The 13,235-nt window shown below is 29.3% G+C and overlaps 1 protein-coding gene across 4 annotated transcripts in view; it reads right to left on the bottom strand.

Annotated features, from left to right (window-relative positions):
* The window catches only part of LOC107445518 (solute carrier family 15 member 1), a 79,245-nt gene that overhangs the window by 62,485 nt on the left and 3,525 nt on the right, over nucleotides 1-13,235 (bottom strand). The window contains exons 2-4 of one of the 4 annotated variants that reach the window (XM_043045767.2): nucleotides 11,733-11,836; nucleotides 9,044-9,088; nucleotides 1,466-1,503 (exon numbers count right to left, since the gene is read on the bottom strand). In XM_043045767.2, coding sequence (XP_042901701.1) covers nucleotides 1,466-1,503; nucleotides 9,044-9,088; nucleotides 11,733-11,760 — 111 coding nt within the window. In that variant the 5' untranslated portion in view covers nucleotides 11,761-11,836. The remainder of the gene's footprint in view (nucleotides 1-1,465; nucleotides 1,504-9,043; nucleotides 9,089-11,732; nucleotides 11,837-13,235) is intronic. The other 3 variants (XM_043045768.2, XM_043045769.2, XM_016059927.3) reach the window with 3 other exon arrangements.

The following is a 13,235-nucleotide window of genomic DNA, read 5'->3' as shown; positions in this document are numbered from 1 at the left end:
AAAACTAAGCGGGAAAAAAATTAGATAGTCTATTAACAGATTAATTATTTTACATACCGATTATTTTCTTATCTTCCATGTTGTTCATTAATAATTTTTTGTTTTTTACAAATCGATTGCGTTACAAAAACTTTACTCATTCGCATTAGTTGTAGAAAATTACTAATTCATAAACAGATTAATTTCAAAAGATTGCTTTTCATATTTTTCACAAATCACTTCTTGCTGCTGGAATTTAAAAAAATTTACAAATAAGTATCTATCTATATTTAGTGAAGTTGCAGTAAATATAAGTTTTATAAATAAAAATGTAAATAAATTTAAAAATTAACCGTGGATGAAAATTTATTCATTTACTACACAGAAACCATATCACATTTCTCCATCAACCAGATTAAAGTCATTTAATATTCATGGAAGACTTTTTTTTTTAGATTATGTAACGAAGGTAATGCATGTAACTTTATTTAATTAACTATAAATCAATATGTATGTAATTTTAATGAAAGTACTTATGTTAAAGACCATCATTAAAATGAAAATTTAATAATTATAAAAAAAAATTAACATCAAAAAGTACGTAGTATTTAGGTTAAGTACAGTTTAAATATGTAAGAATTAACGAATTCATTTCTTTAACTTTAAGAATTGAGATATCAAGGCCGATTAAAATGTCTGTCACATTAAGATCGGTGAATCGACCGTTTTACATTGTTCTTTATTGACCTTGATTGCCTGGATTGAAAGATCGATTCTAACATTTTCAAATGAAGAAGGTATTCTAGCAGATTGTAGATCAATTTCGAAAGATTTCTCTGTCATAATTTGCGAAGTAATGGTTGAAATTGCGGAGTTAAAAAACTTAACTGCCCTGAATTCTATTTTGATTATTGTTCTTTGGTGGAAGAAAAAAATCTACGATTTGATACTATTCTTGACAGATCAAAATAACTCATTAATTTTTAACAAAAGTGGGTTAGATGAGTGAAAATTTTGAATCAGCAAAATAGTATTTCTGTTTTTTTCCCTTCTAAATCATGACAATTTAAAAAATTATTATAAAAAATTTTTTAATAAAGTTTTAAAAGTAGTAACAAGAATTTTAAATACTTACAGCAAAACATCAGATACTTTTTTTAAAAGGATAATTAAAAATTCCTTAAATTGCTTCAAAACTACATACAAATTTAAAACTTCTTTGTTAACTAACAAGTGTGTTTAATTTTTTGTGCTTCTTCCTAGATTTGTTTTATTCGTTTGCTGCAGTTTGTCATGTTATTAAACATTCTTAGTTGAAAAAAATATTTTAACATACGGAAATTTAAAAAGGAAAATTAGGATGGTACTGAAAATTTGAAATGATAAAGAAACTTTTCTAGAAAAAGTAAAAATATTTTATCTGAACATGGTTGGTTGCTTATAAAAACAGATTTTTTAAGAGTTAAAATTATTTTTTTAAACTTACAACATCGAGCTTCAAGTCTTTATCCAAAAGTTGAGTTTCTGGAAAAGAAAAGAGAAACCTTAATTAATAAGTATGGTATAGAAAATAATCTAAAAATTATAATAAACTTCAGTAATTCTATTTAGATTTTCATAAACTTTATTGTACTTTTTTTTGTTAGCATTTATTGTTCACAATATCATTAACCACACACCATTTATCCTTAGATTCCCTTTTCCCATCCTACAAAGGGAGTTTTAATACAAATTTTTAACACGTGCTAAATATCTTACTATAGCTTTAAAGTGAGACATTTTTTCAATATTGGCAATCTTGCATGCATATTGCACAAAATGTATAGAGATACTTAGTAAAACTATTTGTGCTAATTAATGTGGTACTGAATGGGGGATAGACAGCGCTATGCAAAGAGTGTAGCGAAGCGCCTCATTTTCGAGCACGAAAGGCCGTTGTGGTAGTTACATACACATAACTTGTACACTAGAGCTCCAAATATCCGGATCCGGTTAATGAAAAGTTCGGAAAATTGGACGACTTAAAAATGGCTATGATGATTTATTTAAGAAACTTCTCTTCGTACTTTTTCTCAGCTCAGAAATGACACTTATATGTAGTAATATACAGGGTGTCCCGAAACGACCGCATAATCTCTGCACAGTTAGATTCCTCGTTGGAGGTACATGAAAACTGCCCAAAGAAGCGTTCCTGTACGATCCATAGTTTGCAAGAAAAATATGAAAAACAAAGTATGACGTCACTGCCGGTGCAAGAAAAAAACACTTTATTGAACATAGCAACAGCAGTATACTGTGCACTAAGGCTCCTATACTATCAGAGCTGACCTATCAAGCAATATTGGAGCAAAAAAGTTCACAAGTTAACATTATGTTAGTATTGTGCTTATGTTAGCTCTTTGGAGCAAAAATAGATGATGAGTCGGCCTGTCTAATTCAGGGGCTCTACTATGCACAATTTAAAGCAGATGTTCAAAGTGATCGCCGTGCATGTCGAGGCAGGCTTGAGCACTCCGTGGATATGTCCAATAAAGTGTTTTTTTTTTTCTGCACCGGCAGTGACGTCATACTTTGTTTTTCATATTTTTCTCCTAAACTATGGATCGTACAGGAACGCTTCTTCGGGCAGTTTTTATGTACTCCCAATGAGTAATCTAGCTGTGCAGAGTTTATGCGGTCGTTTCGGGACACCCTGTATATATATTTAAATGTTACTGATTACAGGTTTAAAAGTAAATTTTTTTAAACTTTTTTGTAATTTTATTTTCTAAACAATTGGTACCAAATACTATTTTAAACGACAGATAGAAATGATGACATATATATCCGCGCGTCACATATTTACAAAAAAATTCATTGTGATAGAGAAAAGGAATTTATGATTGTCTACTTCATAGAGGACATTTTTCTTTCTATATACCCATAATCGTTTCAAGACGAATGGATTTACATGGAAAAACTTGTTTTGGATTGGGGGGGGGGGCAACGCAAGATTCTTAATCGATCCGATTAATTGGCTCAAACGGCACTCTACTGTATGTTCCTTGTTATTTAGTCGCTGCATCCCTATCTCCCTTCTCAGTGAGATTCGGTACATACAGAGTTGCTAGGTGATTATACACATCCGTTAATGTTGTTATGTTATGCAGTTATGTAATGTTGTTCATGTATTGTCATCCATATGGAAATTAATTTTCCAGCAGCTCACTTACAGGCCCCAATTGGCTGATTGGATGAGCATTTCCTTGACTTCTCAGGCATGAATTGGCCCCCTAGATACCCAGACTTAAATTTTATTGAGAACCTTTGAAATGTTTAGGAAAAAAGTGTGAAAACACATCACGCAAAACCAGCGACCATAACTGAATTATGGACAGTTTAAGCCAATGTATGTGAAAGCTTTCCACAAGGATGATAGCTGCCAATGTTTGGCAAGGTGAATGCTCTTGCAAACTTGTTTAATGTCTCATGTTCGCAGCGACTATGAAAGTTCGTTATTAACTGTTATAACTAATTAAGTGGCAGTTTAGTATATTTAATTTATAAAACATAATTTTTTTAATTAATTTTAAAAACAATTTATACATTTTTTAAAAACTTTTTTATTTACACATATTACAAAAACGTATTAAATATCATATCTTTCAAACAAAGTACATCACTATATACAGCAAAATCAACCGTCGTCAGATGATTTTGCTACAAGAAATGCACCTGATCAGCTAAATTACATTGTGTTTAAAATCTAATTTGTCTTAAAAAAAGAGGACAGATATGTTACTTCATATAAAAGCATATCTCATTTGTTTTAAACGGTTCATGGGTAGTGGTAACAGCGCGAAAATTCACTTTGTTATAGAACAAAATAAATGAGAAAGAAAATAATGGTTTAATACTTACAGAATGAAAACCTTTAACTTGCATTATAAACAAATTTTCAAAATTTTGATTTTTTTTTTTTAAATTTATTATTATTAATTTTAAATGACTAAAATGATTTTGTTTTTTTAGAAGACAGAATAAGATTTTGACGACACTATCACCATCATGCCGTTGGTCACGAAATTGTGGGGGCCACAATCTCCATGACTTTCTTGACGTACAATGGACTGTTGCGAGAATGCTTTACTAAGATCTGTATAATTTTGAAAGTTCTCCTCGGACCTGATAACAAACTACAAGACTCTAAAAAAGGACATTAACTTCTGTTCAATCGACATAAATTTCAATTGTTGTAATCTGTTTTTTAATTTAGATTTGATGCCTCAAGATTTAAAAGATAAACTGTGAGGGAAGTTACAAGTTACACAGAATCGAATAATATAAAGAATAAATATTCTCCTAATGATGACGTAGGAAATATTTAGCAACTTTAAGCAATTCACCAAAAAAAAAAAATCTAGTTTTTAATTTAATACGGTGACCACTCGTCCACAAATCTTGAGAACAATTCTCGAATTTCAATAGTTGTCCTCAAAAACCTTCAAATTCCTTGAACCTTCCAAAAACCTTCAAATGTTCTCAAATCTTACCATATGTCCTCAAATATTCACATTTTTTTTTATACATAGATGCATTGAAATATCAAAAGCACCATGCTGAAACTGATGAAAACTCCACACTCGTCTGAAAAATAATTTCAGCAAAAAATAAACGAATTTTAGTAATTACGTACTCATTTATTTTACACGCGTTAAGCAAATGCGTTATGTCAAAACAACTTAGTAATGAAATCATCTGATATTTATAAATTTTAAAAAAAGTTACCGTGTCGGGGACCAGTTCATTAATGGGTTTGAATATGAATATAAATTACTATTTTTTTAATAAATATATAGGTGTCCTCGAATTGAAAAAATTTTGAGAACGCTCCGCTGATTTGTCCTCAAATCATTGGTTTAAAAATCTGGCCACCTTTTTAAGACAGATAGCTCAATATACAACAGAATCAAGTTCAGTTTTCAGTAGCATGGATATCGATTCAGTTGTCGAGTTTTTAATAAATCGAATTGAGTGATGACGACTTCTAAATTGAGCCACTGATTCAAATCGGTTGATCGGATCAATAAATTCATTCGATTGGATATCTATTCCTTAATTTGAATCGCTAACTAAGGAGTCCAATAACGATTGCTAGGCTGTTTAAAAATAATCACACTTCCGCAACTCTTATTTGAATTAAGACATTTGACTCAAATTATTTTAACAAATTACTTTTTTACACATCTCCCTTATTATTGGCCTGATTATGAGAAATAAAATATTATCTAATAGGAATGTCTATGTATTATATAATATTAAACAGTTTGCAGTTCAAGCACATATTTTTCATGATGTGTATAGCTTATCATATGGGATTCCCCCCGCCCCTATCTTTAGAACAATCCATCAACACGACAAACGATATTTTTAATCAGGATGAATTATCATTATTTTTTATGAAGCGTAAAAATGACGAAATAGTTTCAAGAATCATGACTATTGGCGTTTGAAAACAAAGGATAATATACAATCACAATATCTTTAAAAACAATTGAGTGCAACAATGGAATTTTTTCACAGAAATATAAAATAATTGTTTCAATAAATTACTTTTTCTATTGGTCTTCATTTTCACTTTTGTAAATTAATAATTCGTTGTAAGAAAAATAAAAGACATAAACTGGCACATTATAAGGATTTGAAATAAACATTAAAATAAAAGAAAGAAAAACGAGTCAAATCTGACTAATTATTATCGATACCAATGCGAATTAAGGTAGGGTTAAAAATGGAACAATTAAAAACCTGTTCATTATACTCAACAAAAAGCAAAGGCCTTTCATTTTCATACGAGAAATACATTGGTTTTTGATGATTTGAATATCTTCTTTGCTCTTATTGAATACGATAATTTTGCTTTATTTGCTTAAATATTTTTTAAATTCCTACTACTTATACTTGCAGGGAAAAAATGTTATTTGCGTAAAAATTCCACAACAAGCCAAAAAAAATCTAATATTTTCAACTTATATATTTATATAGGTTGTAAAAATTGAAAGTAAAATGCATAATTGTTTTCTTCAGAGAGTGACATTCTTTAAGAGGTTGACCATATGTACAACCCCAAAAAATTCAGCTACGGAGTTGAATTCACTCTGTTCTCCTCACTGAAATAGCTAGGTTTGTACTTGTACAGTGTGCAAAAAAATAAATAAATAAAAACTTTTATAACTTTTGATCGGATGATCGGATTTTCACGCTCTAGAAACTCAATCTTAGTGGTTCAAGAGGGGTGATCTCAAATATGCTAATTAATTAGTGCAGATGGTATTTTAAGTTACGAAATCAGACACAAAAACGTACCTACTCTGAATTAATGTACCGTTTTTTTTCGACGTATTCAAATTTTTGACCTCTAAAATATCGAAATCGAGGAAATATGGTCCCAATAGTATGGCCAGGAAAGCGATCCTAAGTTTGGACTAATTTTGCTTTTCGCCAGATATTGAGAACTTTTTGAGAGAATTGAAAAATTTTTGCACACAATCATAAAACTCGTTTATCAAAAGATAATGCCATGCAAGAAATTACGTTTAATAAATATTTACTTCATTTAATAATAGTCGAAAAATTATTGAATTGTGTGTAATTTATGTATGTATGTAATTTTTGACATCGTTTTAAAGAATATAAGTGTGATGCCATAATAGGCATTAAATATTTCTTAGCATTTTTACCGCGACAGCGATAAACTGCCACCCCCTTGAACCATTAAGTCCTAGAACGTGAAGATCCGATCATTAGATAGAAAGTTATTCCGCATAGTCCCTTTTTTTGCGTACTGTAAAACAATTACATCTACTTTATATGAAAATTCGATTTTGTTCTGCAGCGTTTATATATAGATATACAGATTAATATATGGGAAGTAGGTCAGAATAAAAATATAAAAAAAATTGCACTCGATATTTAGTTCAAAGAATTATCAACTATTAAAAATGTATTAAAAAATATCCAGCGTTTTCCTCGGTAGCCCAAAAATAAAATAATTGTTGTTTAACTCATTTCACCAATTCTTTTTCAAAAAATGCCATGACAAAATTATAATTATACAATAAAATTCACATTTTTATACTTAAATAATGGAGGTGTTACTTTTTAAAATAACAGTATTCATAATCTGAGCTTAAAAACATATAAAATGAGTATTATTAAGCGCATTTTAAGCAAATAAATAAATAAAATAAAATAAAAAGAAAGAAAGAAAGAAATTTAAAAATAAGTTTTAAAAAAATACATAATGCATTTTTGGATGAGTTGATGAATATTCTAAAGCGTCTGAAACTTTTACTGTAAGTTGCAAATCAAGCAGAAAATGTAATATGAGACTGAAAAATTACAAATATATACGTATTTATAAATTTTACGATAATTGACTAAACTATTTTGTTAGCGTAGTAAAGATATAAGTTGGCTGTTTTTCCTGAAATTACGTAGAAAAACACAATAACGAGTAAATTATACGCTTAACATTATTTATGACAACACAACCGGTGTGTATACACAGCAAGGTGCACGTTAAATCTGTCGTGGCTGAAAGTATTGCCGTTGGTTGTGGTGCGGAAGTTTTGAGAAAGGGGCATCGGCTCAGGCGATGTCTATACCGTTTGACCAGGGTCAAAATTACGTGAAATTAACATTAATAGTTAGCACTAAACATGTAGCACTTGAAATTAACGTTAAACATTAATAGTTAGCAAACATTCAGCATGTGAAATTAACATTAATAGTTAGATTTGAAGTCAAGCCCACAGGAACCATTAAGACTCACACTTAGTACATATAAACATCCGATTATTAGAACGAAAGTTATTCAGGGTGATATCTTTTTTTTCCATCTTTTCTTATTGCGTACTGTGCACCACAATGTTCTTAAATATTCCCCAGTGCTCCGAGAAAAAGTATTACACGTTAAAAATAAAAAAAATTAAAAAATAAAAAAATCATGAAAAATATTATTTGTGCTTTTGGTGTGTAATTTTAAAAAAAAATCGAGAATCAATTGTTTATCACCGTTTACGTGATAAACAGATGATACTGGAATTGAATTGATACTTGATTGATATTTTATAGTAAATTGATGAAATTTTGTAGTTCAGTTTATCAAACACAGTATATTTAATGACATAAAATTTAAAGCTCTTCGTCGAACTTCCGATGGTCTTCTCAGTGTAATTAACATAGAGACTTATTTTTACTAAAAAGCATTCCTCGCACATAAGTTTGTTACGTCGTCAGCATTTCGCTCCAAAATTACTTTAAAAAAAATAATATATATATATATAAAAAAAAAACGCTACTAAATTTTGAACAACAGTAAAAAAAAAAAAAGAAAAAAAAAAGGAATTCATGGAAAATTCTGCTTCACAATGAGAAATAAAGAGAACTGCAAAGGAATTATGAGGCTAGAAAGCGGAGCCTCTTATATAGTTATTACAAAATTAATCCATGAAGACAAGTCTGTTCCAATGCTTGGTCCTGAATTTAATTTGCCTTTTCAGCTGGTTTCGAAAGTACAATAATACTGTTTTGGAAAATTAAGAGTGGCACTTCTGTATAAACGCAGGTCAAAATATAAAACGTTTCTCAAGTATACTTACATATGCATAATAACTTTTAACGGAAAAAAGTCATTAATCAAAAATTTTTGAGAACAATAAAGCTTCTTTCTTTTCTTTTCACATATTTGAAATAAAATAAAAAAGAACTTTGTAAACACTATACCAACTGATGACTTAGGCATAAAATATAATTAATCTTTTTATTATTAATATGGATTTCTCTTGTTATGATTCAAACACAGACAGGAGGAGTGTTTTCCATGTCGAAAATACATATTTCAAATCACATTCTTGTGTTAGTGGTTAAAGATGATGTTCTAATCAAATAAGATAAATATTTACATCAAAAACTATTCCACCATATATATTGTCGATTTTGTAAAATCAGTTTCACATTCTAAACTGCAGCATGCGATGCAGGAAAAGGCATGCGATACCAAAAACATATTAAATAAACCCACCTTCGTCGGAAAAACCATAAACGTCTCCTTCAAAATCATCTTCACCTGATTAAGAATGCGTTAGATTAATTGACAGTAGCATAAAAAGACAAAAGAAAATTAGTTTTTGAACATATTCTAACACTTGTTCTGAAAGGAGAAGTGAAAGCATGTAAAATTTAAAGTTTATTGATTTTCAAAATCAAACAACCAGTATTTTCGCTAGTTCTGCTAATCCACGTACTCAGTGTTAGAAATCCTAAATGCCTATAAGTTACTAACCAGGATAAGTGATCATCTAGAGACAATATATTAATCCATCACCTCTGTTCTCAATCATTTCCATTTGAAATATATTTAGCACTAGTGATCAAACAAATGTACCTCTATGATTTTTAACTCTGATATATGTAGTATAAGTAGATCCATGTGTGTGTGACAGTGAAATTTTTTTTTCTAAGAGGGTATTAAAAGATTTAACGATTGTTGGTAAGGGAGTATAACTAATGATACAAATACCATTAGTTTACAATCGCAAGGCAATTACATTAGTACAATCGAAAGTGTTATTTAAATGTCTCTCACTTTCTAATTGGCAAATCAGTTTAATAGGATATTCGCTTAAGATGACTTAGACTTGCTAAGCACGCACTTCATGCAATAACATGTTTATCATATTTCCTTTCGTATTATGAATATATAGATTTTATAAGAAGTCGAATTCTTGGCCATAGATGACGCCACTGGAAAACAAGAACAATCGCCCCCCCCCTCTGCCTAAACAGGTTACAACAACAACATAGGTTCTATAAGTTTTTATTCATTCATAACAGGCTAGGTTTTTTTAAACGCATTTTTCCGTACAGATTTAAACTAAGTTTCTTGTTGTAGGTAAAAAACGTGAAACTTTTTCATGTTTTATAAAATTGTGAAACATCATTCAACACATGTAAAACCAAAAATAGGCCTTCATCAGGTACATTTGACAGGCAAACCAGATGAAGGTTGGCTGCTAAGTAGGGGTGCTTAAAAAAGACAATTAAGAACGTTAAGGAAGCATTAGCATAGTTTTTATTTCTAATTATGACCATAAGAGTCGTGGTGGCCCAGGTGATAGGATAGAACATTCATCTCAAAATGAAGTGGCCATGGTTCGATTTCAAGCGGTGGCTGGTTGATACGAATTCTGTTCCCGGCTCGCGCTGATCACAGTTGTGACGAAAAATATCCTCAGTGGTACACGGATTATTGGTCAGAATCCTTTTACAGCTGAGCTAACCGTGAGAGATTTTCGTGGCTTTCCTTTATGCAATGCAAATGGGGGTTAGTTCCATCAAAAAATCCTCAATGAAGGCTAGTTTATCCTAATACTTGATACAGGAGTTCCCAAGTCTTCTTCATTAGTTAAAAAATTTCAAAGCTACGGAGTTGGATGTCAATTCTCGTAAACTCAGAATTCGGCTATTCAACGCCAATGATTAAATAATTACAATCATAATCAATATATGACATCACAGGAAAAATTAGCATCGAAAGCATTGATCTCATGTCTAGATAAAGGAATGAAAATTCCATCTTAAAAATAAATTTTCGAAAAATAGGCCCTCAAAATTTATAAAAAAATTGAAACTTAATTTATATTTTGTTTTTCTGTAACGGTTATCGACTTCACCCATTACAAAATAAAATCCCTTTCTTTAAACATCTTTTAATAAAGTTTCTAATTTGTTCAAAAGTTTAGTAAAAATTTCCATTTATCACAAAATTGTTTCAAAACATGGAAATTTCGACTAACATTAATATCACTTTGCTAAAAGTTCTTTATAAGCTAAATATAATACTATCTTTATTAAAAATTTTAATTTCTATTTTAGTTAATTTCTATTATTTGTGCTTATATGATTATACTAGCAGCAAAGTAAAAGATAACTTTTGGTGTTAAGATGGAAATGTCTTCACACTTTAACCAAAGAAAAACACATCGCATAAAAAAGGTATAACATATTACATAAATTTTTTACACATAAAATCTACATTGATTATCAAAATAGTGAAGTAATGTTTAGAAAACAGCAGTCAATCACCAAAGTCAATTATTCCTATTTAATATTGAAATTTAAATTTAGGATACATCTTATCTAATTAATTTAAATCCTTTCATTTACATTAAATCTTTTTCTGCTCATTATTTTACAAAAAAAAAAAAATAATAATTCAGATTAAGAACATTACTATTTTTTTAAATTCGAATACTTATTAGTTCAGAAAAGTATTTCATGGTTCTAAATATTAATAAAACATGGAGTTAAATTTTTTTCATGAAGTCAGATGAATTCCTACATATATTCCAATGCTATTGCTACAATAAAACCTTTCAATAAATGTAAAAAAGCTTTGCTTGAGAATTGAAAACTTTTTTTTCTTTCCAAAACTGATTGTGCAGATTTTTAAAATTAATTGCCTTGATTGAAAGGTTTTCTTTTTTTTTTCCTTCCAAAAAGGCAATAAAGGTTTTTTTTAAAAGAGTGGACCTTTATCACAGAAAATAATGCAATTTCATATTAATCATTATTTTAAGTATTAAAATAAACTAAAACAGGTTTTTGCAAATAATTTTATAAAATAAATCTGAATAAAGAGAGTGCAAATAGTGAATATAAAGGGGGGGGAGGAGAGGAAGAGATAAAATGAGAAGTTAATACTATCTTACTTTCAGTTGCACGTTTGATAATAGTCATGCTGTCAGTCTTAGAGTATTAAAATGGAAGATATACAATGCTAGTAAGTAAATTAGTATGACGAACATAGGAGAAGCTGAAAAGAAAAAAGTAATTCCATAATGGTTTTTATTTTTGGAATCAATTATTTTAACATGCTAGTTTAAAACATGCTATATTGGTTAAAAAAGAATGTGTTCAAAAAAGTCTGTAACAAAAATGTTCGAATTTCAAGAATAATAGTAAAAAATCAGTAGCGTAGTTACTCTCGTTGACCTGAGGCAATCACACAAAATAGGGCTCCTTTCGTAAGTTTTTTTGTACTTTAAGTATTACCCATTTTTTAAGTACATAAAATATCATTATATTCATGACATTTTATAAAAAAAAATCTTGTTCCAGTTATGTCTTTATCTATGTTTAAAAAAATTGTGAAAAAGAATTAAAATTTTTCTAATCAAATTTAGAGAAATGCAAAGAATACAAAAAATTAAGATAAATATTATTTTTTATTAAATTTTCTCAGCTTTTGTATTTTTTCGGGTTCCTGGTATTGCACTGTTGGCCAGAAGGCCATGATCTTTGGCCAAAAGTCAAAAATTAAATTTTCAACTAAAATATGTGTAGGCAGATTTAATATAGCCCAAATTAAGTATTCATAATCATTCCAAACATTATAATTTACTTTTTGGACCGACGAAAGTAGAATGTCATGAAACATATGTTTAATTTTTTTTTTTAAATGTAACTTTTAAATTTTTATTTCAGAAATATATATAGGAATTTCACCTTACTGTTACATTTTTATCAGAGTAATTAGTCTGAAATTATAGTACAATTTTTCAATTTGTTGGATTAGTTAATACTCTTGACAAGCTTATAGTTTCTATCTTATCATTTGACATTTTAGAATATTTGAATGACTTTCGAAACTTAGTTCCAAAAAGTTTCACGAGGTAATTTGCTAAACTTTTTTTGTTGTCTTCTTTGATGTTTCTTCTTTCGAAAAAACCTGCCCCATTTTGCCCGTATTGCAAAGGTGAGCTAAATTTACCGAAAAACAAAAATTATGTTTCTTTTTCTCATGTTTTTGCGTTATTTTGTAATATTACTTCGGAAATATAATTTGCCTTTCATTCTTAATATAAAATTACGAAAATTATTATATTTTCATTGCTATATTTAATTATTAAAACTTACTATATTATTATTTTTTATTTTTGATCGCCATATTTCAGCCGCCATTTGGGGGGTGGGGTATTTTTAGTATATTTCAAAATTTCAACTATGAATTCAATTTACCAGTACATAAATAACCCAAAATAACCCCCCCCCCAAATTTTGAAACAAATTTTATCGAGATACTAATTTTGGATGCTGGCCCACTGTGTATTGCACTGACTCGTTTACTCTAATGGTAACTACGCCCCTGCAAATATTTAGAATTAAATTTCGGAATTTCCATCAGACAAATAATCTTAAGTCCAGAAATTATT

Source organism: Parasteatoda tepidariorum, chromosome 7 (genome assembly GCF_043381705.1).
Source record: "Parasteatoda tepidariorum isolate YZ-2023 chromosome 7, CAS_Ptep_4.0, whole genome shotgun sequence".
In the NCBI taxonomy this organism is placed as follows: Eukaryota; Metazoa; Arthropoda; class Arachnida; order Araneae; family Theridiidae; genus Parasteatoda; species Parasteatoda tepidariorum.
This window is presented reverse-complemented; position numbering and strand designations above follow the sequence as displayed.